At 44.6% G+C, this 25,109-nt stretch overlaps 2 protein-coding genes across 9 annotated transcripts in view; one reads left to right on the forward strand and one right to left on the reverse strand.

The window, feature by feature from the left end:
* The first annotated feature begins 1,576 nt into the window (after positions 1-1,576).
* NDUFB9 (NADH:ubiquinone oxidoreductase subunit B9) lies at positions 1,577-7,541 on the forward strand. 2 transcript variants are annotated; one of them, XM_063131112.1, is made up of 5 exons: positions 1,637-1,726; positions 3,367-3,488; positions 4,779-4,971; positions 6,059-6,172; positions 7,288-7,541. In XM_063131112.1, the coding sequence occupies exons 2-5, from the start codon at positions 3,424-3,426 to the stop codon at positions 7,417-7,419; spliced, it is 504 nt and encodes a 167-aa protein (XP_062987182.1). In that variant the 5' UTR covers positions 1,637-1,726; positions 3,367-3,423; the 3' UTR covers positions 7,420-7,541. The 2 variants fall into 2 exon arrangements, with proteins under 2 accessions (XP_062987181.1, XP_062987182.1); XM_063131111.1 differs by lacking the exon at positions 3,367-3,488 and having other exon boundaries at positions 1,577-1,726.
* Positions 7,542-8,094: 553 nt separating this feature from the next.
* MTSS1 (MTSS I-BAR domain containing 1) overlaps positions 8,095-25,109 on the reverse strand; it is a 146,002-nt gene continuing 128,987 nt past the window's right edge. For 2 of the 7 annotated variants that reach the window (XM_063131120.1, XM_063131117.1), the window contains exons 11-15: positions 19,062-19,184; positions 17,628-17,825; positions 13,384-13,548; positions 12,162-12,324; positions 8,095-11,377 (exon numbers count right to left, since the gene is read on the reverse strand). In XM_063131120.1, coding sequence (XP_062987190.1) covers positions 10,698-11,377; positions 12,162-12,324; positions 13,384-13,548; positions 17,628-17,825; positions 19,062-19,184 — 1,329 coding nt within the window. In that variant the 3' untranslated portion in view covers positions 8,095-10,697. The remainder of the gene's footprint in view (positions 11,378-12,161; positions 12,325-13,383; positions 13,549-17,627; positions 17,826-19,061; positions 19,185-25,109) is intronic. The other 5 variants (XM_063131118.1, XM_063131122.1, XM_063131123.1 and 2 more) reach the window with 5 other exon arrangements.

Here is a 25,109-nt window from a genome sequence, read left to right on the forward strand (position 1 = left end):
ATTGGTTAAGAGAGGGGATACACTTCAGCCCAATGGATTGATCCATCGGTTCCTATGGACAGCTGTCTCTTTTACCCTGCAAAAGAGAAAATTATATATAATTAAATAAAACCTGCATTTCAAAGAACAGAAATTTCCCTGCTAGCTTTTGTTACGGGATGGGCATGCATGCTGGCGCCCACAATTATGGTAAAATCTTGGATTTTCTACATTATTTTTATGTGCAGCTCTCATTTTTGCTCTGGGACACATTGAAAAGTGGCTCCAAAATCCACAGCTAGGGATCAGTTTTATTTGGAGCAACCCAAATGCCACAAAATAGCAAGCAAGCTTTCAAGTTCTATTCCATGACATTTTGGTTGGTCCAAATAAAAGAACTGCCCAACACTAGATATTGATATATATTTTTATGGACTGATGCAACTACCTCTGTGTTTTCTTGAAAATTGGCTTTTCCTAGCAGAATTCTGATTCCGAGGCTTTGGGGGCAGGGCACTAATAAACCATCTAATCCAATCCCCTACTCATTGCAGGGAATCCAAAAGCAGAACACCCTCACCAGATGGAAAGACCAGCCTGTGCCTGAAGAGCTCCAGCAAGGGGGAACCCACCCACCCCTTTAGATAATTGGTTCCACTGCCAAATTCCTCTTGCCAACAAGGTATTTCTCCTAATGTTCAACCAAAATCTACTCTCCTGTAACATAGGCCCATTAAATTTAGTCCTGCCCTCTGGAGAAGTGCCCTTTTCTATGTGACCCTAAGCATGTTTAGAGAGGAAAAAGTCCTACACCTCCCAGCCAACATTCCCCAACCAGCCAAGTAAGCTGGAGAATGCTGGGAGCTGTAGGATTCCCCCCCCCCCCCGGTCTAACAATGCATAGGATTGCACCCTAAGAGTCTTCCCTTTTCCAGGCTTAACCTACACAGTTCTGCTTTAAAGCGCTTTAATTGCTTTAAAGCACTATAAAATTGTTATAAAGCGCTTTAAAGCAATAGTGTAGATCTGGCCCTCCTCTCATAGGGTTTGTTTTCCATACCGTTGAGCATCTTCGTGTCCGTCCTCTGAACCCATTCCAATTTGTCTACATTCTTCTTAAAGTGCGGCACCCAGAACTGGACACCCAGGTGAAGTCTGGCTAGTATAAAATAAAGTGAAGCTATTCCTTTCCGTGACTTATACATTATTGTTCTCTGAATGGACCCTCAAGTATTCTATACACAAAAGGAGATGCGTCCCTCTACTAACAATATCTCTATGGTTCAAGGTTCGGCTAAGGAGGGAGAGGAGAGAGAGAGAAATCAAGTCACATCCTACGGCTATCCTCATTGGCTATCCGGGTCTATGATGAAACTGTTCTCACATAGCGGTAGCGGTTTCACCATAGAGATAGAAAGAATAGAGGGGCGCCACTCTACCCTCCTATCGGGAATTATAATCGGGATCAAGGGCCGCCTTCAAGGAATGCCGGAACTTCAGCTTGTGTGTCACTCTATTTCTTTCTGCCTCTACAGCGGACGGGAGTCGGAGCAGGTCGCGTCCCTCCCCGCACTCCCATCATCCCCTGCGCAGAGTGGCGGCTTCCTCCCGCTCCCCGCCTTTCGTGGTCTGCGTGAAGGTGAGGCTGCGGCCCAGCCAAGATGGCGTCGTTTCTGACTCACCAGCAGAAAGTGCTGCGGCTCTACAAGCGAGCGCTGCGGCACCTGGAGTCCTGGTGCATCTTCCGGTGAGGCCAAGGCAACCCCGGGACCCTCCCAGCCCCCGAAGCCCCGTTACTCCCAGCCCCCGAAGCCCCGCAGGCGTCTGCCGCCTTCGCCCGTTGTTGTTAGTGGGGGCCCGGATGGGCAAGGGCACGTCGTGTTTCCCCCCTTCTTCATCGGGCAGCTGGCTCCCTGTGACCTCCGTCTTTATCACGCTTCTATCCCGCCTTTCCTCCAAGCAGTTCAAGGGGGCTTCCGTGGTTCTCGCCTAACCCCTCCCCCCGCCATTTTGTCCTCACAACAACCCTGTGAGGTAGGTTGGCCTGAGAGGCGATGCCTGCCCCAAGGTCACTCTGTGGGTGTCAGAGTGGAATGGAGTTTGGCCTTACTCCGACACTATACCGCACTGTTGTATTTCGTGGGCTTACTTCTGAGTAGGTGTGTATAGGATTGCATCCAATGTTTGTCCTACTTGAAGTAGACCTATTGAAATGAACAGGACTTCAGTTAAGCCCCATTGAATTTAGTGGGTCTACTCCAGTGGTACCCAAACTTTTTCAGGTAACCACCCCCTTGGTTCCACAAAGTCATGCGCAGTGCCCCCTATAAAAATCATTATTCAGAATAGCGGTTTTCAACGACCCACTAAGAAAGATAATAACAATAAAATTCAAAACAGTAACAATTAATTTAATATTTATTCAAAATCCAATTACATTTTTTTTAGTTTATTCAATTAAACATAATTGATGAACTTGATCCAGTGATATCATCTTTTCAAAGTCTGAGGAGCTGAGAATGAATGGGAAGCACCCGCTGCAGGCTTGCCAAGGGAGGGAGGGAAAAGAGAGCAAATGCCAGTGTTTTGTAGCCGGCGTGGCGGTGCACACCAAGCAGGGTATGTCTCTTCATTAGCTTTTTGGTGTTTTTGAAACATTTCAATTCACCGTTAAAAGGACTCTACTTAAACGGTATCAATACATGTGTGGATTCTTTCCCTATATGGCTTGGGTCCAAACTACCTTCTCCCATAAAAATGTCCCTGGGTTTTAAGTCCTTCTGGAGAGGTGCTTCTTGGAAAAGACCACCTCGAACGTCCCTTGCCACTCCTTTGCCTCTTAGCGCCCCCCTGCTGCCCCCTTACCTCTTGACGCCCTCCCATGCAGTCTCTCCGCCCACTTTGGCAACCACTGGTCTATTCTTAGCAGGACATTGAATACACTCTACCGTCAATATTTTATCTATTAGCGCTCCAGATAGAAGCATGATGCATCTGCCACCTTATGTATTTTCAACCATTCAGATGGAACAAGATTTTGCAAAATCTGCTTCTGGCATGGCAGTATTTTACTTTCTTGTGTTTCTGGTACTGATATTAACCCTACCCCGCATTTCTCTCTGTCTTCCCCCTGCCCCCTTCTTCTTTTTTTAGATTGTTCACTGTTTGCAAATGTTTGTTAATCAAGTAGGATTGGATGGTCAAGGGTGATTAGGTGGGGCATGAACATTTCCTTCCAAGGCTGACAAAGTGGGTGGGTGCAAAAGCAAGGTTTAATTAGAACTCAAAGGACCGATAACATTTTGTATAGGAGGCTAAACGTCTTTGTGTCCATGTTAGCTATATTGCTTATCCTTAGCTGTGCCTCCTGACCACATTATTCCTCAGGAGCACCTATATTTAAAAGTAAAGGGCTGAGCAGGTCAAGTTTGCCGATGATTCCATATGATTCAGGATGGTGAAAACGCAAGCAGACTGCAAAGAACTCCAAAAGGATGTCTCCAAACTGGGTGAGACTGGACCAGAAAATGACAAATTAGTTTCAAAGTAAATGTAAATTGGGGGTGAAGAAATAAGTAAATTCTAATTTCGCATGTACACTGGTGGAGTGTGAACTGGTGGTGACTGAACAGGAAATACATCTTCGGATAGTGGTGGACAACTCAATGAAAACACCAATCCAGTGTGTGGCAACCTTGAAAAAGACAAATTCCATTCTAGAGATCACTAGGAAAGGGATCAAAAATAAAATTGCCAGTATCAATACTTGATATCCTATATACAGTTCTGGTTGTTACATCTCAAAAACCACATGTAGGGCCAAGCAGTATGACCAGGGGTGATTCAAGTACTTGAAAGGTTGTCCCACAGAGGAGGGCCAGGATCTCTTCTCAATTATCCCAGACTGCAAGACACAGAATAATGGCCTCAAGATAGAGGAAGCTGGATTCCAGCTGAATATCAGGAAAAACTTCCTGACGGTTAGAGCAGTACAACAATGGAACCAATGACCCAGGGAGGTCATGGGCTCTCCCACACTAGAAGCATTCAAGGTGCAGCTGGACAGCCATCTGTCAGGTATGCTTTAAGGTGGAATCCTGCATTGAGCAGGGGGCTGGACTCAATGGCCTTCTAGGCCACTTTCAATTCTCCTATTCTATTAGGGCTTCAGGAGTGTCTAGTCCTCATTCTTGCCTAAAATGTGATTCATGGCTATAATTATAGGCATGCATTCCTATATTTAGGTGATAAAACAACAACCAGACAGATGATGAATCAACTAAGTTAATTTTTAAGTTTCATGTCTGAAATGCTTGGTGTAATTCAGCCTATTTAATTACTGGACACGTTATTCACACTTTAGGTCCCTCTAGTGGCCATTCTATAGAATAGTTCTATTTCTACTTTGATTTCTTACCTTGTATGCTAGCAACCTAGCTAAACAGGTTCCTTCCTCCTTCCCCGTTTTTGAGCTAACCATTAAGGTTATATGTGCACCAATTTTAATACTTAACATGGTTCACTCCATCCAGACTTGACAAACCTAGTTCTAACCCTGACTGCTAACTCTGGTTTTCAGCTATTCATGATTAGTATTATTTATTATTTATTTTATTACATTTCTATACCGCCCCATAGCCAAAGCTCTCTGGGAGAATTTTGTACATGAGAATGGAAGAGGAGAAAGAACTGCATGAGCTTGACTGGTTCTCCCAGTCTCCTCAGGCCTATATATAGAATCTTTAACTACAAGATGGTTATATTTCTCTCTCTGAATATTCCTGTCCTTGTATTCTCAGGGATAGGTATCGATACTTTGCCTGTCTGATGAGAGCACGGTTTGAGGAGCATAAGAATGAAAAAGATATGGTGAAAGCAACCAAGTTGCTGATGGCAGCTGAAGCAGAATTTTGGGCAAACCAGCATCCTCAGCCTTACATTTTCCCTGATTCTCCCGAGGGCACATCCTATGAGAGAAATGACTGCTACAAGGTCAGTAGGTGGCAAGGCAGTTTATGAATAACCTCCATGTGTTGCAGATGCCGTTATGCTCAACCTTAGGAAAGTTGAATAATACATATTTAACTAAATATAAGGACTGTACAGAATTGCTGTGCAGGGCTAGGGCAACTACAACTCTTAGAAGGAAAAATAGAAGTTTTGAGGTATCTGTTAAGATAAAACGGGTATGTTCAAGAAGACACATGTGAGGCATAGGAGACAGCAATGCTGGGTGGAAAACGTTGCCAAATGCATCTCCCCCCCCCCCCCCCAGTGCTTTATATTTCCATGGAAAGTTTTCTGTTTCATGAGTTCATTAGTAACAATGAATAGATGCCAACTTCAAATACAATATTGGAAAAGCTTCGCCGTTTCAAAGTTGTAGATGAGTGGTTGTCAGCATATCATGCAGTCCTTTTCAAAATTGCCAAAATTTATTAGTGTATCAGCTGTTTTAGTACCTCTGTGTGTGTTTTCTCCATCAAACCTTTCCGTTGCGTAAGCACTTCTGCAAATAGAACTTTTGTTGGTTTTCCCTCTTGCACATAGTTTGGAAGCTAGCTTCTGCTAGCAGAACATCATTGGCATTAATAAAATGGCACCATTGAATACTGCCCGTTGTAAGAGACGTTACATACTATTAACTTTGATTTTTTCCCAAATATTCCAATAACATTTTCTACATAATATAATGCGAATCATATTAAGTCTGCTTTAATTTCCACCCTCAAATATTTAATGTCAAATACTTGTATGATATTGGTACAAAAATTAAACACTGGGTACTCTTTTTTTTTTTTTAGCTTGTAGTTGCACAGTACAAAATGATTAGTGGAAGTCAAGCCTGAAAACAGGGTGGCTGCATTTGAATTCTAGGACTTCCTCTTTCATCTAGTTTAAACTGCACATAACCACAATTAATGTCTAAAAACGGCCAAGTCATTTTAAATGACCCTATCGGAAAACTCTAAGCAATGGAATAAATGGAAGCTTTATTAGAGAAACATTATACCAAGCCGTTTTGCCCACTCTGTGATATAGCAACACTTACATTCTGGCCTGCTTTCCAATCTGACAGGTACCTGAATGGGCCTTAGATGCGTGGCATCCTTCAGAGAAAGCAATGTACCCGGACTACTTTGCCAAAAGAGAACAGTGGAAGAAGCTGCGGATGGAAAGCTGGGACAAAGAGGTTTGTGCCGCTTCTTCTGCAGTGAACTAAATATACTATATATTGTAGAATTCTTTCCTGTGGGACACTTAAAGGAAATGAGAAATGGAAATCCCATGAATTTAGGCATTCTCCTTGGCTTATTTCTGATCTTTAGGCTATGTCTCTATTGTGTGAGGCCTAGATACATTCTTCATGGCTTTGGAAGCTCATTTTCAATTTGCAAGCTCGCACAACTCTGTTTGAGTGGCTTGTTGACCTCTTTTGCCCTGAACTGCCTGGATAGCGTCTCCTCTCTCATCCTTTTTCATTGAATCAGTCACTTTGTTTAGGTTTCTGAGCTCTTAAGTCTGACTCGGGATTTGCTCAAGGACTGGTGACACATTCTGCAGACTCTCAGTACCATTCTAAGAATACCATTAGCTAGGAAGGTTACAATACAAGAGTCACCTGAATGGGTTGTATTCAATATTGGGCTCATTCAAGCTGCCTCTGCTCAATTTGGAGCAACTTCTACCTCCTACTGCAGTCCTGTGTTTCGTTTTAAGCCTTTCCTGACGGTCTGGTGATCCTCAGGAGAAGCTTTTTCGATGGTGGGGGTGGGGAGAAACCCCCCTTGCACAAGCCAATGTCAGCTCGTGCAGCGTTGGATACAACCGGTTATCTCTACTTCTATAACGTTGCCGTTTTTCATGTTAGATGGGGGGCTACTTATGACTAGATGGAATCCTCTGCCTCCATGAAACATTTTAGTGACAAGAGAGATCTACTTCTAATGAAAGTGTTTAGAATACCAGTTACCATCTCCATGTTATCTTGTTTCTGATGGTTCTTAAAACCTGGACTCACGCATGTACTATATTCTCTCCTGCTGATGAACGAGCATGCTCTCTAGCCCCCCACCCACCCACCCACCGTGCATTAACACTGTCAGCTGAGCCAGGGGCTGAATTGCCACAAACTTCAGTATTCCAGCTGTGGCTCAACACTTACAGACCGCAAACTGTCACACTAAACAACTGGAGAAGAATCCTTAATTAAGAGCTGTCCTCCTCAAGCCTGGTCTGTTGTTGTTTTTAAACTGGAACCCTGCTGGTGCACTTTTGTAACAGAGTAGATTTCACTCTCGTTTCTAGGTACAGCAGCTTCTGGAAGAAACCCCAGCAGATGGCCCCAGGACTGAAGCCCTGCCTCCCGCTCGCAAGCCTGGACATCTGCCTCCTCTGTGGTGGCATTATGTAACTAGACCACGTGAGAATCCCATGTAAAAGCTTCTTTCTGGTTAAAAAAAAAGAGAGCACTCTTCTGTAAAGAGTGTTATGATCTACCTGTTGAGAATCGATATGTGTTACTGTACTAAATGTACACAATAAAGTCTGTTGAATGTGAATCAGTCGTGTTTGAGGCTGTGTGAATATCCAGTACTGTAGACTACTTCAGTGTTACTTCTGCAGTAGTATTTAAAACAAGTTAGAGTTTCAGTGTGGCTCTGATAGAGATCCCCATGGTAGTTGTCCATATTAAGTATTCAATCACGTAGCCGTATTGCCCTGCATCTGCATGCATTCTGCAATACAGCCTCAGGCCTGTACTATGTACTTTTATTAAAATATGGATTCCTACATTCCTTTCCCAAAATTGTGCACAATGTTTTGAGCAAGTTTGAGTCAAATTGTTCGTGTACAACTGCAAATCCATCAGCTCTGCCTAACACAGCCACATTCCACAAACAGTTCTCTCCAAAGTAGGAACATGTTGTTTTCAGTAGCTGCCCCATGCTCTGTTCTAATGTGCATTTGTCCTGTTCTGCAGCAGAGGTATCCCTCCTTATTGTTGGGAGCCATTGCTCACCAGCTACCAGTGAACTAAGGATTTTGTTCCCACCAATCCAAACAAGTTTGGGGACCCCCTGATTAGGAAAAAAAAAGACTAGACAACTAAAAGAGGTTTATCAGCAGGTCTTTATTTATAATATAGACTGAAGCAATCATTACAATGTAGAAGGGCAACACAGTTAACAGCATTTATTTATTTATAGCCGTTCAGAACAAAAACGTTGCATGGGAGAGAGGTCAACTCTCAGTACAAACTAGCAACTAAACCACAATAACTTACCATTAGAAACATTTTTTTTTAAACGGTGACACTGCTTTTACAATAGGCAAGGAACACAAAATAAAAATAAAAATTAAACCCAACGAAACTATTCAAAGTGGTTTGTCACATAATAACATTTAATTTTGGCAACAGTTTAATCAAAAATTTAACTTGAGTGTAATTCTAGTGTTTAAAGAACTAAAAAGAGGATGCACTTCAGAGTACAGCTGCATCCAAAAGGTTTCCTAAACATACATTTCCGATGCAATCCATGAGGAATGTCTCCTACACAAGCCCCCACTGAAACAAATGAGAATTAAAACACAAGAGCACAAATGAGCCCTTGTGAAACATCCCATTCATTTCATAATGAAGCTGGTCAGGAAGTGATTTTGACACCCTGCATCCTTTTTATCCATTTATTTTTCCTTAAAAGTTTGTTCGTTGAAGGGCAAAGTCTTGAAGCATCATTTGCTGAATGCATCCGCAGTTTCATCAAGACTGGTGGGCTTATATCACAGGCACCGCTGTTTTTATGTATGTTTTGTAGTAAGGAGGCTTGTTTTTCAAAGAAAGGAGAGATTATCATTTAAGGATCATGCTTCTTTTTTCTTTTCTTTTTTGGCTTCTGAAGCCATAACATAAAAAGTGTTAAGCAACCACAGCAGTGTAAATGTATATAGAACACAGTGACTATAACAGTTTTACAATACTTCTCACATCCAATGCAGTTATGTATTTAAAGCATAAGAGGTTATGTAGGCAAGATGGCAGCCAACAGGAGTCTCCACAGTGTCCATGGAGGAGTAGATTGTGCGTAAACACATGACCCAGCTCCTTCCACTGTAGCTGGTGCATCTTCACAGCCACGAATAACACAGGTCTGTTACCTATAATTCCGCTTGGATTGCCCATATAGAGATAAGGCAGACGGTATCCTTTGAGACTGCAGAATGTTTAAAAAACTCACAAAACTGGAACACCCAATGGCGCCTGAGTTATGCACATTTCTACCGACCCCATGAAATGGATATATCACAGCAATTTTCATTTTAAGAAAAGAAAAAACCCTCTATAAATTTATTAACAGCTTCCCCCCAAAAGACATTGCTGAGAGTAATTTAAAAAAGAAAATAGTGGTCAGCCCCTCCCCCCTGTAATAAATAAAATCAAACGCATATTCCCCTCCCGCCCACAGCCCCAAATCTTGTAGTATTTAGGAAAAGCCAATCCAAAATGCCAGTTAAGAAAAACAGGCCCCTTAAAAGAAATGTTAGTCGTTTCACTGGAATTCCCAGCTGGATGCCCATCAGATCTATGAGTTCCCTCAAAACTATTGGGGGCTTTTCCTGTTTATTTGTTTGTTTAGCTGCCCAGCCTGCTGGGCATAGCCAGTTATAAAGTGATAACTAAGAACTCCCTGGTATTTCTTTTTTATCTTTACACATTTCTGCCTTCATTTATTCAACTTTACGCTATTGTAGAACTTATTTTTTTTAAAAAAAGGAACAGAAAGCAAAGGGAGAAAAACAAAGTTTCAAGTCTACCTGCTTTAAGATGGCATGAATTGACAAAAGAATGTTGCTTATGTAGTCCTGAAGAAAAGGAAATTCAAAACAATCCACAGCTTTTCCTGGGCAAGAAATCTTATACAGCCCCAACCAGATGGTTCATGGGACTAGCACAGGAGACACTGCTAGTGGACAGCATCCAAAAGTCTTTAAACACCCTACTTAAACAAACACTGCAATCCAATATGGCTTATTCGGATGCATTTACCATGAAGCTACTGCTAGGCTACTTTTGTGCAACAGTTCCCTCTCCTTTTCCTAACCCCCTAAAGACGCTTAACCAATTACAGGCTCTTGCTTTCTCCCCTCCACTATATATTGCTTTAATCAATCATCTGCTGTTTCCTGCCTTTCGAACATTAAAATTCACTGTACTTTTAAGTGAGGGCCTGTTTCTTGCCATGACCTTTTGTTCAATAAAATAAAAGTTTTCGCATCCTCACTATCACAAGGTGCTTCTGCAAAAGCCAGCAAGAGTAAGAATGCATCACAACCCCTCCCCTACACTACTTGACATTTATTGTAATCTTCTTCCTATGTGTGTAAAACTTTTACAAAGAGTTATAAAAAAGTTACATGGGATTTGGCACCTTCAGGGGAAAAAAATTAAAAGGGAAACTCAGGTTTTAAAAAAATGCGAAAAAATAATCAGCAGTATTTACAAAAAACAAAACAAAAAACACGTCAGGAAGATGTTGCTCCTTAATCAATTTAGTTGCTAAATTCCATCCCTCTCCCTTCATTTTATAGAACTTTTCCAGCGGTCTGTTACTGAGCATCCTACAAAATCTTGATTGTACAGTGGAATGGACAGAGAGACAAAAGACGATTTCATCAGGTAGTTCAGTCTCTGTGAAGGTGTTAACTCTGGCCAGCATCTAAGAAATGCGGGGTGCTGAGCGATCATTCGTGGTGGTCTTCTTCAGCTTCACGCCCCGGCGTATCGCATTCAGCATATCTTCGCCTTGCGGGGCTTCCCCGGGGTTCTGCCCGCCCACCAGAGGCACCGGCTGACATGGGGGGGCGGCGATACTTGGGTTCTCCCTTTCGCTTTCCTCCCCCTCGCTTTCGGGAGCTGCCTGTCTCTGCTCCTCGATGGCGGTCGGCTTCTGGCTTGTGGGTGGAGGGTTGACAGACGCTTGACCACTCCACACTGAGGATGCACCGACTTGATTGCTGCTTCCGGCCTCAGGGCTTCGCTCGGGGCTTTCCTCAGCCCCGCCCGGCACACTAGGCAGCCCTCCCGGTATATCTGGTACGGTTGGTGTTTTGACGGGAATTACAGGCGTCTTAATGGGGATCGGCCCCGCCCCAATGGTCCCGCGCCTGACCGCTGGTTTGGTGGAAGGGGTCCGTCGGATGGTGGCCACCCCAGGCGTGACTACCACAGGCCCAAGTGTGGTCGGGAGGCCTGCAGTGGAAGCAGGACGCTTGGCGTGAAACATCCGGCGGTAAGACTGACTGATGTCGCTGTTTCTCGGAATAGTTGAAGACTTGTCGAATTCTTGCTGCTCTGGCTCCTGGTCACCGCTGACGGAGAAGTAGTCATAGTCTGAAACTGGGGGTGGGAAAAGGCAAGTTAGGACCCTACTAGAAAGGTTGCTGCCATCTTCTTGCTGCTATTCCACACAGCTGCAGCAGAGGGAGATGCGGGACAGCAGGGCCCGTTCCATTGGCTCTGCTGAGAGACCGGCTGCCATTTAGCTCCTCCCCTCTCTCTGAAGCCAGTCATTTAAAGAATTTTGTTAAGGATTTGTGCCTACTTCATTTGTTTCCTCTTCCCTCCCCATCATTCCCTCCCTTTTGTGTCGTGTCTAAGGGCCCTTCTTAGGGCCAAAATATGGTATTAAAACATTCTTATAAATAAAAATAAGTATATGTCTTTAGACTTTAAGCTGGCAAGCTGGTATGGTCTTATTTGCCACCGATCTTATGAAAGCCGCTCCGGGAGACTTTTCAGCTGAAAAGTGGGTAAAATGCATCATCATCAATATTAATAACGATAAAGCCATCATCGTCAAACCCACGTTTAACAGGAGGAAAAATTTAGGGGCTAAATTTCAAGTCTAGAACTTGCGTGTGACTATTCGTAGTGATCACACTGGGAACGAGTCATGCATTCACGAGCGTGACAATTTGATACCCTTTCAAGTGGACTTCCATTCTTATTTTTAAGCTCTTTACCTACAGACTGACCATTTCTCAATTTATTCTTCTTTTTAAGCATGTGAAGAACAGGTGACACTTTACAAAGTTTAGGAAGCTTGCAACAACATTCAGAAGGTGTGAGAGGTATGGTAAGGTACAGCAAAGGTGGCTACATGAACAAATCCGTGCCTTACCTTGGGAGGGAATGGTGTCCTCTGAACAGCAAGGTGTGGTTGTTTGGGTGCTGTAGCCACTGGAGCACTGCAAGGAATCCCGGCTGCTTCGCTGGGTGTCCAGCTGTAGCCCTCGAGTTAGAGCCAGGGCCAGCTCTTCACATGCCTCCATCTCCTCTCCTTGCTACAAACACAGCAGAGGCCTCTCATAAGATGATGGAACAAGACACTTGGGCCAACCCTACAGATCCCTTGGGCCATTTGGACCCATTGCTGTGATGACCCTTTTCAATTTGACTTGGCCTAGACCATACCTAGGGTAGACCAGAGGTACAGAACCTCTTTCAGCCTGAGGGCTGAATTCCATTTTGGAGAAGCTTTCAGGAGCTGCATTCCAATGGTGGGTGGGGCCGGAGCCAAAAGATCAAAAATGCCAGCCTGTTTTAGCTTAATGCTCTTGCTGCCAGTAACTCAGCTGTAAGACAGGCATTTCAACCTTTTAAAATGGGGTGGGGTGGGATGGCACAAAAGCTGGGAAATGTAACTATTGGAGGTAGGGGCAAGGGGGATGAGGGCCTAGTCATCAAAGGAAACCCAGAGGGCTGGATTTGGCCGCTGGGCCTGAAGTTCTCCACCCTACATGTAGGCCCACTGAAATAAATGAGTCTATGTCAAGACTAAACCTGCATTCCATCCAACATAGTTTACTGCAAAGGTTGCCTTTGCATTTCCTTATTCAACTATTGTCAGGGTTCTCTCTGCTGATAGCCAGAGAGAAGCCTGATGGTGCTACGGCAGACTCTGTCCTCAAATAATCCTTATCGTACCTCGCCCTAAAATCTAGTAGGATGAAGGGGTGTAAGAAATGTTTTAACAAACAAATTAATAAACGAAAAAAAATATGAGCAAGAAAACTTTTGATCCCATGCACTCAGCCATCCCTGCTGTCTGAAGTGGTACTGACAAGGAAAGATTTGTACTACATGCTGTTTCTGCATACTTGATTTGTTTTTCAAGCGAACCCTTTTACTTAGCAACCGAAATCATACAGCACAAAGCCTGTGGGTTGTCCGAAATCAAAAAACACCTCTTGTGGTCAAGAGGAGTTCTGGAAGAACAGTTTTTCATGCCACGTACATCTGGGCAACTAAGGAGACAGTCAGTGCTAAGGATAGTGCATGATCGGAACCAGTTTGGTACCAATATGTCAACCAGAGGGAGAACCACAAAACACACGTCTCACCCGTGGGGCAGCTGATACCGTCATGCTCCGGGGTCTTTGAGCTTCCTCCGTGGGCAGAGGGGGTCCACTCTGGGCTCCCCCAGCAGGATCTACTTCTCGTTTCTCTTTGCGGCGTTGCAAAGTGTTTACCATGGGCTGGTCATAAGGACCTGGCTTAGCCCAATCCTACGGGGAAAAAATCTATTAGTCTAGGCTTATACAGACTCTGTATACTCTCTGGGGAACAGTAAAAATGGGGTCGGGGTCCTTTTTTTAAAGAAAAACATAATTTAATTTTGAAAGGTTTTTTTTCCTTCCTCTGACCCCACCTCTAACTTTCCCCCTTCAAATCGAGATGCAATAAATACTTTTGCAAGTCTCTCAGGTGTTACACATTTTAAGGTCATGTCGACTCTGTTGCAGGAAGCAGCAGCACCAGAGAATGGGCCAGTTCAGACGTAACGATCCCAACTAGCTAAGCCATCGCTTAGCAAGCCGGGAATGAGTCAGGCCCATGTGCTCCTCACTTGCCTTGACCCTCTCTATCTCTCTTCACAAGTGCTTCAGTCCTGGTTTGTTTAAACCAGAGTTTCCCCAGTATGTCCGAAACTGGGAACTCTGGCTTCATGTCTGTTTACTAACCTCTTTGGTCCTGGTTAAAGATTGGGATTAGTAAACAGATATTAAACCACAGTTCCCCATTTCAGACATAATGGGGAATGAGTTTAAACAAACCAGGATGGAAACAGCAAAGGCAGTACTCCAGTAGAAGACACGATGGGGGAGTACATGGGTGCCAACCTTTGTTCCCAGCCAGAATCGTTGTATCTGAACCAGCCCAAAGTATCTTTTCTAACAGGAATGGTGTGGCGTTAGATGATCCCGTTCCTGAATGCTCCCCTAGCATTTTTGACCTCATTCTCAGTACAGGTCATTTAAATACAGATGGCATTCTGCAAGCAGAGGAATATTCCTGACTGCTCTCTCCCTCAATTCAAACATTACTAAAGTATATGAAATGGGAAAGCCCATACATGTGGCTTGCTTACTCCATTTTCAGGACTATATTCCTGGCTGCCACCCAGAGTAACCCATCCCCAAGCAGAGAAGCTGTTTGAAATTGTTTGCCTCACTTTCCATCCCATCTATGTTTTAGTTTACCTTGTTATGGCTACTGTATTTCTCTCCCAAGTTGCCAGGGAGAGTGCTAAAAAAAAAAATTCTTCAGACTTCGGTAGAAATCAGGATGTATTGAACTAGGTTTGCACCAGAATTCAGCTCTCTCTCTCTCAGGGAAATAGCTTAAAAATGCCATATGCACCCTCAGAAAGAGAAGCCCAAGCATCTCTCTGTTAATTCATCTCTTTGTCCAAAGAACAATGCTCCCAACCAAGGAGAAGGAAGCCTCACCTTGCTTAGTTTTGGAGGTGAAACTTCAATAGTAATAGGCAGACAGTCATGCAAGCCAATAATATATTATACAACCTGGGACTGTACTGAAACCGCCTAACACCCAGGTCAACCTTCCCCAATAGAGTGCCCTCCTGATTTTTTGACTACACTACAACTCATCAGCACAGGCTAACATGGCCAATGGTCAAGGATGGTAGGTATGGTCCAAAACATCTGGAGTAGGGCACCAGGTTGGGGAAATATACCCTAGGCAATCTTTCCCAACTTGGTGCCTTCCAGATGTGTTGGACTACAACTCCCATGATTCCTAGCCAGCATGGCCAACCATGAGAGTCGCAGTCTAACACATCTAGAGGGGTCACTAGGTGGGGGAAGGTTGTCCCAAGTGTTCGGAGTCCAACATGCAACATCCAAACCTTTTACCTATGGGTCCCATGGAGCTCAAACTCCAGCTGAGCCCTGCCATGAACTCTCCCTATTCTCTGACCCCCATCGCCCACCACTTGGCACACCCATGCATATTTATTATTTCTAGATGTGGCTTGCAGAAAGATGACTGTGGTGTAATTGACCAGTCAACCAGACTGAGAGGGCTTCCGTTTCTTGCCAAGGCAGAGTAAGAACTGGCCTCAAAGAGGAGGGGAGGGAAGAGACACCTCCTTGTCTTGTCCAGGGGCTTGGCGATTTCTTTAAAAAGCCTGCCCCCTATTGGCCAGAAAAGGAAAGCACTCAGAGAATGCGCTGACAACCCTTGACAAGTAGAGAGGGCCCATGTCATGTGCAGTTCCCATAACTGAGCCACTGCGGTGGATCTCCTGGTGTGTTGTACACAGAGTTTTAAGGCAGGGACAAGCTATTGCTTGTTCTGTATTATAACATTGGGAAACAAAGGGCTTGATTTGAGCTACTGAGCCCTGCTGCAAGTTACCGTCACCTGCCTGTGGAAGAGCAGAAATGGCGTCGGCAGAAGTTGCGCGTTCACATTTTGCTCTGAGCGTCTGAAGGGTGGGGCTCAAAATTGCTCAGAGGTGGGCCTGGAGCATAACTACAGGTTTTCATTTTGGAGAGATAAAACTACCCTGAATTCTATTTTGTAGATGTTAAATGTTACTCTAACTCTGTACCCATGAATTGTGTGGTTGCCATCCAATATTAGCTTGTACAACAGATAGGGATTTCAAGTGGAAGACTCTCCCCTTTGCTGGGAATTTAAGTCAGTTGGTTCTTCCCGAACTGTGCTGGTCCACGTGAGCAGTGTGTCGCCCAAACAATATCAAAGACTCCTGCCCATTCAACTAGGACTTACTGGATGGAGACTGAAATTTACTACCAAAATTTGAGAAACTCTCCCATCTTCAGCTGCCTCCACTACCCTCATCTGCAATAAAGGGGTGCTCATCATACGGGGGGGGGGGGGGGCTTGCAAGGCAGTTGTAAGAACTGCTGAGAATACATTTGAAAAACTCCGAACAGTTAATGAATCAGTTAAAATGATTCAAGCATTATTTTGTAATTAATGCTTTCCATAAAGGGAAGAATTCCTGCTATTGGTATAGGCCCTATACCCAAAGCTTCTTTGGAAGCAAATAAGCAGGGATTAAGGGAAGAAAAATACTAGAAAGTTACTATTCTCTCCATTTTGGGGAAATTCTGCAGCCCCGGACATCAATGAGCAGGGTTGAACTGACACACACCACTCCCTTGGGGCTTGACCCATTATACAGATTCAGCTAAAAACAGCATATACCTCCTATCCATCCACACAAAGTAAGCTCTGTGTATGTGTGGGGGTCCCCATTTCGTATGGTGGAGCAAAGAAAAAAGTACTTTAAGTTCAAAAGTACTGGAAACTTAGCTTCAATGTATGTATGTTGTTTATATGAGCACTCTCAGGGCAGTTTCTCATGCTGTAATTTCTACTTAGGTACGAATACACAAGTATAACACGCCATGCTTTCCCCTTTAAAATAAACTGAAATAAGAGCCCTGATTGTTTCTTAGTCACTGCTTCTGTGTATTTTATATAGAGCAAAATGCACGCATCCTTCACAACCAACATGGGATGCAAGTAGTTTGTACTCTGGTATCTGTATCTAAATTCCCAGGTCAGAGAGATAAGGATATGATGCCCAGAGCATGAGGGTCCATGCTCACGTTCTCTCTGCAGTCACTGCAGGTGCATTTCCCCCCCTTTTTCTCTTCCCAAATGTGCTCCTCTTAAAGCACTTAAAAAAAAACACACAAATGAAAATACTCCCTAGCTACCAACTGTACATTGACAAATGCAATTTAACAGGCCAGTTCTCTTATTATGTTTGGTGCTAGCAGGAGGACCTTCTTCGCGTGATCCTATGGAGCGTGAGCACATGGGAAAAGTTGCACTAGCGGTTTCCTGCCAAGCTTTCCCAGGGATGAAGCCACGAACAAGATCCAACAGGAAACCCAAGGCCCTGCTCATGGAATCACCCCTGTAAAAAAAAAGATAATGCAGATAAGAAATAAACGCATTCAGTTTAACACACGCACACGCTCCATTAAGTCACGTCAAAAAGTTCTCTCGAGAGCACCAACTACTGAATTGGATGCATCTCAAACTCTTGATGCGCTGCATAGATGGTAAAGCTGTCGACATGTTCGTTCAGATAACACCACGTTCTCTTTATTTGTTGATTTCCTGGGGTTACAGAGCAGGGGAGAATCCCCTCTCATGATATCAACAGCTGAAAAGGGGGTGGGGGGGAGAAAAATCAACCAAGAATTCAATGATATTTGAGAAGCAACATCTTGCATTAGAGATGGGGGCGGGGTCGGAATGGAAAGGAGAGAGTGACAGAATCAAAAGAAACACAAACCTTCCAGCTAGGGATCTTAGATGATGGTAACATGCCTGGCCCAATGGTGTAATAATGAACGTAGTCTGGAAGGAGGGTGGAGGAGGAAGCCCGGGTCCATGCGTGAGAGACAGACGGGATATGAGGGAAAGGGCCTGCGCCAACTGAGGCGAAGGATGGGCCACTGGACAAACTACAGTGATAATAGCCATTAGACAACTGGAAACAAACAAAAATAAAAATTGAAAAAAAGGAGAGAAATTAATATAAATAGGACAAAATATGGGGGGGGGGAATACAAGGTGAATCAGGCATGCACTGCTGGGGAGAAAGGGGGGGGGAGCATACCCCATGAGGTCCTGATAACTTTTGCAACCGAACATCCATACAGTGCTTGCTCATGCTTTGTTAATGTCATTCAAGTATGCAATAATGTTTAAATAAGGGGAGGGAATCATTTTCAGGGGCTGAACAGCCGTACGCAACTGTGCTACAGAGGCTACCCTCTCCTAATATCTGCCTGTGTTAAGTACGCCAGGTAAACACAGTGAGCGGAAGGGATGCTCTATCACCCAAGCACATCAATCAGAAGCTTCCGTTCAGGCTCTGAAAGCAAGAAGAGGCAACCGTTCCAAAGCTGTTAATATGCCTTTTGGGTTAGTGTTTTCGCATTCCGTTGACGTGAGAGCAACAGCAGCAGCTGCTCAGCCTCAGAAAATAACATGTTCCAGGAGTAACGTAATGATAGGGGGTGAAGGAGGGAGCTAGCGCCAGATGAGAATGGATCCGATCAATCACTCGCTCTGACCGAGGTCGGAATTTACCCAAAGCTTTACTCTACGATGCTTGGGAGATGTGCACACAGCCAGAGGGGCTCCCGGTTTATAAACAGAATTTGGAAAGTGCACAAGGAGAGATTTGGACAATGCAGTAATTAGACACCTGAAGGCATATAGTCCCCAGGTTTGGTCTCACTTATTAGAAAAGCCAACTAGGGCCAACTGCAACGATTGTTATTTTTTTATCACAGTGGCACCGCAGTGGGCAAACTGTTATTAACACAGCCGGCCCCTGCCGAAAAACGCCTTTGCAAAATGTCTGGCAAACGGTCTTGAGAACGCTTTAAACCTGCGTCTCAATCACGGCATGCTATGCCTTGGTGCACCCTCTTTTAAGGCCTGGCAGGCTGGGTTCAGAGCAGCAACAGAACCAGTTACAACTCCCAAATCCCTGAACTGGTGGCGATTTGGCATAAAAAGTGATAGTGGGAACAGACTCGGAATGCGAGGCTTTATTTCTGCATTCTTCTAGATCCCTTCAGGGAGCGAGGGAGTCTTTCCATTCTCATCTGTGCATTCGCATCCTCCACTGGCACTCCTGGAACTATTGTGGCCTGGATGCCGTAGTCCCTGGGAAGACCAAAGAACGTGTCTAAGAGATGGACGCCTTTTTCACCTTCTCTGTGGAGGCCCAAGCACCCATGGTGGAGCCGGAGCTGACTGAGGTGGGGGAACTGCACTCGCTGACTGACTGGCAGGTTTCAGAGGCTTCAGAGGAGGCCGAGCTGGACGAATTCTGCTGGTTTGTTTTTTAAAACAACAACAACAGCACCACAAACAAAGCAAAGAGAAGAGGAAAAAAAGACAAGCCGACAAAACAAACAAAACGAAAACCAAGAAAGCACAGAGGGACAAATACATACACAGGAGAAAGGAGGAGAGAAGCAAAGTGTTAGGGGTTACGGGGGTGGAAAAACAAATCATTAAAAACAGCTGAAAGCTTTCAAGTGCTGATCAGTAAGGGTGCAGGAGAGACGAAAGCAACGACTTCTAAAACGGCAGAGCCTCCTGACGTCTCCGTTTCGACGGCAGGGCTGCCGTGCGCCTAAGAGCTGCATGTGCAGAACGACCTCAAAAGCAGAGCATCAGAGGGCTGGGATGCTGAAACGATGGCGCTGACTGTGCAAGGCCACAGTCCCAAAGGCACTCTGACCGGGCCTTCCTTTTGAGGCTGGTGGGCACAAATGCTACGCAGAGATCCATGAGGAAATGCTTGATGTCAGAACCAAAGATCCATGAGGCTTTGTCAAGGAAGCACCAGGAGCAAAACACCAGATGCCTGACAGCTACACAGGGATTTTTCTTGGAAAACCAAACCAGTAATTTCCATTCCGACGTAATTCTTTCCACATGTATCCCTCCATAGGAAGCAGTCAAAACCTATCGCTGTGTTCTGTTGACAAAGCTCCTTCAAGGAGCTTAAACAAGGGATACTGATGGTCAACGGACTTCCTGTCTATCCACATGGATTCTATTCATAGCCTTACTGTGCTCTTCACAAGTCTACTGCCCTATTTATATCATGCCATAACGATCGTTGTCATAACATCCTGAGAATTGTGGGAATCTCAACACTGTGATGACTCTAGATTAACACTTATTGTAGGGCTAGGAGGGATGCTTTTCCAAAGGAGAGCAGAATCCTTCTTTCTGTGCAGAGAGAGGCACGGAGCTCTATTCCTCTCTACCTGGTTGGGGGTGGATCCAAATGATGTCAGGGAAGAGCTTCAGGGCTAAGACCCTGCCTCCCCTGATGTTATCCATCAACCAGATTGGTCCAGGGGGGAATCCAGCACCCATCCGTGCCCTTGACTTCAAGGCACAAATCTCTACCCTTTGCCTCACTTCTACTGTAGACCACAATTTTCCATACTGTAAAATGACCCACATCAAGGTTATTACAGTGGGTAAGCAGCTTGTGCTGCCATAAAAAAGGTGGAGGTCAAAACTTCAGCAAAAGAATCTAAATAACACTGTTGTAGAAACAATAAGCCAATTTCAATGCAAGGTCTGCATAATTTATTCCGAGCGTAGAATTGGGAGTTTCTTGGCTCAGGAACTGGATGTGTGTGTGTGTGTGTGTGTGTGTGTGTGTGTGTGTGTGTGTGTGTACAGATCTGACATTGTACTGGATGAAGTCACCCCATCTACCCTTACAGAACTGCAACGCCTCGCTATTTCATAAGAAGCAGATCTCAATGCCTACTTTGGGTTAAATCAAATTACTTTTGAACACAAGCTAGATTGCTCTCTAGGAAAGGAAGACCTAGGCCTGGCTCAACCTAGTATGTCGGTTGTACATGTGGCAAGGTGTGGGAATGAGCCTTCTGGTTATGTGTGTGTCCCAGGCCCCCACGACACAAATAATTTCTTATATGACTAGAGCCTGCACAAAGTAGGCCCAGCTCATGCATTCCACATGCTGCCAAGAAGAAGAAAAAGGAGGAGTTTGGAAGATTGCAAAAGCAAGTGTTGTTCTCCTGGGTGTTTACATACACGGACTGTGATTTACACTACAGTTAATATGTGAGCTCTAGGCTCACACCTGCACCCCACTACCTGTACAACTTACACACAAAGGTATATCTGACCTTTTTGTGAAGATAAAAAGGGGGGTGTTCTACCGGTTCTGGATGGGATTGCACTCACCCTGAAGGAGCAGGTTCATAGCTTGGGGGTTCTTTTAGACCCATCATTGTCACTTGAGGCTCAGGTGACCTCAGTGGCACGGAGTGCCTTCTACAAACTCTGGTTGGTGGCCCAGCTACGCCCCTATCTAGACAGGGATAACCTGGCTTCAGTTGTCCATGTTAGATTACTGCAATGCGCTCTACGTAGGGCTGCCTTTGAAGACGGTTCGGAAGCTGCAGCTCGTGCAAAATGCAGCGGCCAGATTGATTTCGGGAACCAGAAAGTTTGACCCTATAACACCTGCTCTGGTCCGCTTGCACTGGCTGCCTGTATGTTTCCGAGCCCAATTCAAGGTGCTGCTTTTGACCTGTAAAGCCTTACACGGCTTGGGACCACAATACCTGATGGAACGCCTCTCCCGACGTGAATATACCCGGTAACTACGTTCAACATCTAAGGTCCCCCTCCGGGTGCCTACTCCGAGAGAGGCTCGGAGTGTGGCAACAAGGGACAGGGCCTTTTCGGTGGTGGCCCCCAGACTGTGGAATGATCTCCCTGATGAGGCTCGCCTGGCACCAACGCTGCTATCTTTCCGGCGCCAGGTTAAGACTTTCCTCTTTGCCCAGGCATATGGCGGCACATCCTAATTACCCACATGTTTAGTTTTTAATCGGTTTTAATGCTTTATGTGTGTATGTTCTGTGTTTTAGAGTTTAAATTTTGTATACTTGTTTTTACCTCAATTTTAGAATTTCTGTAAACTGCCCAGAGAGCCCTGGCTATGGGAGCGGTATATAAGTTTAATAAATAAATAAATAAATAAAAACAGCAAGATGCTTTGACTCCTTTTGTAATGAAGCTTCTCTCTCTAGCTCACTAGCTTAAATCTCCAAACTGTCCATAATATGGGATGATTTTGATTTGGATCATCCCAAAACCTCTCCCCTTCCTCCTCATGAGAAGAGATACATCAACTCTTCATTGCATTCTTTTGTCCCTCAGCGATAGAGAACAAACTCACATAAAACAGGGCACTATCCATACATAAAAAGCATCACCAACAAAATGGGATGTTTGCTTCATCCATTTCAGTGTTACTGTTAGAAACAGCATTCCGCTTTCGAACATGGCATATGGCACTGTGAGGATATTTCTCTCTCACGTTGCCCTTAGAGCACAAATTCCAAGATGAACGTCTGTCAGTTGGTTACAAACACAAGACACATTGCACGTTAAACAACTTTTTGAGAAGCTTGTCAACACAGTTACTAGATACAGCTTGTGAGTAGTGAGACACTGAAGCAAAACGAAAATATCCAGGCCCAAAAAATGGTCCACTTCACGCCCATGCTGAAATTATGCTAAGGACCTCTGTTTGTTTTTAAACAGATCTGCCGTGGACCTTCTATTCATCAGTGAAAGGGTTAAGATAAAATATATTTCTCAATATCCTCTGTCTACAATGAGGCTTAAAGTGTTTTCAGACAACCAATGTTCCAACTGAGCAGTAATTCTTTATACTAGTAAGCAGAGATCCACATGGGACTAGGTCAGAATGGAGAGGTCCAACTTCTACCCAGCTCTGGATAGAAGACTTTCTATTTTGAAGCTTGTTAGTGTGGTGGATAGACCACCACACTTTAACAAGCTTCAAAAATCTGGGTAACTAACAGTGATGGTGAACCCAGTGAGTACTTGTGCGCTGGACCTCTTCATACAAGCTAATGCCAGAGGAACCCACCGTGCAAAGGAAGATGTAAACGGTAACAGCCCAGTAGGACTTTTGGTGGCTTGGGCCATTTCACACATTCCACAGAGACAAATAAGGGTTTGCCACTGAGAACGCATTCTGCCAATCAGAGCTCCCTGATAAGTGTACCTGTATTATGCAAGTGTTTATAAATACGTTTGTATTACACTCACAGTAAGATAGAATCCAATGAGGTCCTTCCATCAGCGGAACCAGGGAATGGACGGGCATTCCCTCTCCCCACTGCAGGCCATCAAAATGTGCTCTAGAGGGTTGTGCTACCCTCTACATTTGTTTTTAGACAATTCTTAGTGCAAAAACAGACTTTTGCTAGGCTTCCTCCTTATGTTTTAAGTGTTTTTTTAAAGTGTATTTATTTATTTATTACATTTATATACCGGCCCATAGTGCCCCAAGTGTACACTAATACAAGTACTATATGCAGTCCTCTTTAAAGTGTGTGGAATGTGGATCTGTGAATTGGTAACTAAAGAATTCCAAATCAAAACAGATCCAAACATTTACTAAGGATTGTGTGATGTAGTCCTTGTGGGACTGTTTTAATGTACATGTGGGAGGAATTGCACATCTGAATAAACCGCCCACAATAGCAATTCAGGGAGAAGGTTTCCAGCCTATCCTTCTTAGCTCTCTGCTAGTTTTACATGTACAGAGAAATTTTAATACATGCGCGGGGGGAGGATTCAGGCAAGTAATCTCTGCCATGTGCATTTGAAGTGGCATATTCAACCTTCTGCTGAAAATATGGCTCTGCTTTCAGCAAAAAAAGAAAGCCACTTTTTGTAAGTACAGAATGATTCCCAAAGTATGCTGCTGCACAAACATTTTGCAGAAGCTGTATTGCCTTGGAAAGAAAAGGAACCACGGGCAAAATCCAACAGGGCACTTCTGCCCCGCCAATTCCCTTCTGCCCCACCAATTCTGTTGCGCAAGCGGCCCCCAATGATTCCGCAATGGCAATTTAGCACTTCTGGGGCAACCCAAAACGAGCGGAAATTCTCATTTCTGGAAGGAGTTAGATTGGCTGAACTGCCTCCTTCCAGAAACAAGCATTTCAGCTCGTTTGGGGGCTTCCCCTAGGAAGCATTAAATGTCCCCTGCACAAGCACTGGGTCTCGCTTGCTCAATAGTATTGGTGGGACCCCACGCATGTAGAAGGAAATCAGTGGGGCGGAAAGGGAATGGCAAGGAGGTAACCACCCCATTGGATTATGCTTATGGATGGAGCAAGCTTTTTAGAAAGGAATAGTTTGGGATGAGGTGTTATTAATTAGGGAAATAACATGGTTGAACTACCAGGAGGAAACTGGCATCTTGTGCAAGAATTCACAGATCGGCAGAATATATGGCAGCCTTTCCCAACCTGACCTTCTCCAGATGAGCTGGACTATTTACTCCCAGCATGCTGGTTGGGGATGCTGGGAGCTGTAGTCCAACACCTCTGGAGAGGGCCAGGTTGGGGAAGGTTGATATGGCACCCTAGCTAAATTTCAATTCAGCAGATTATTCAGCATGACTGAATAATCTGAAGAGAGTCATTTCCAGCCTACACTTTGTCACCATCAACCACCAATTAAAACTAATATCGTCTCCAACGATCACAGCTGAAGTCGTGTCCCCATGACTTCACAGCACATCTTCTAAATATTTTTTGTGACATCCTGAAGGGGTGAGGAACACGCACACTCAGAAAACACCACTTGTGGAGTCTCAGCTACAGGCAACTCTCAGGCATGCGTTTCCCAGTTGTTTGCACGCACAATTCCTCCAGATTCCACTTCAAAATGTTACAGAAAAGCTGCAATCAGCTCGTTTTGAGGGTGCTTCCAGACGAGTCTTTTTAATCATGCCATCGCACTGCCTCGTTCAGGAATATTGCAAGGGGATCCAGAAGACGTGGTCTTCCACTTGTAACTCCTCCACCCCTACCCCACTGCAACATCCACAATTTTTTTCATCACAGAAAGTCCTTCAAGGGGAAAGAAACAAGAATAACTGCACAATTGGTAGTGCCAGAAGCCCTCTGTCTGGAAGCACCCTGAAACACGGGGCAGGAAGAGGGAAGTATCTTTCCTGTAACACGTGAAAGAGCCCTGCATTATTAGCTTTTGGCTGTTGCAACAAGAGGTAACTGCAGGATTACGTTCTTGGTGGCTACAAGCCAACCTCTAACTCAGGGGTGTCGAACCTCTTTTCAGCCTGAGGGGCCAAATTCCATTTCAAGGGAGTTCTGGCGGAGGGGGAGGCGTTCCAGCAGTGGGT

The sequence above is a fragment of the Elgaria multicarinata genome, chromosome 7 (assembly GCF_023053635.1).
Source record: "Elgaria multicarinata webbii isolate HBS135686 ecotype San Diego chromosome 7, rElgMul1.1.pri, whole genome shotgun sequence".
Taxonomy (NCBI): domain Eukaryota; kingdom Metazoa; phylum Chordata; class Lepidosauria; order Squamata; family Anguidae; genus Elgaria; species Elgaria multicarinata.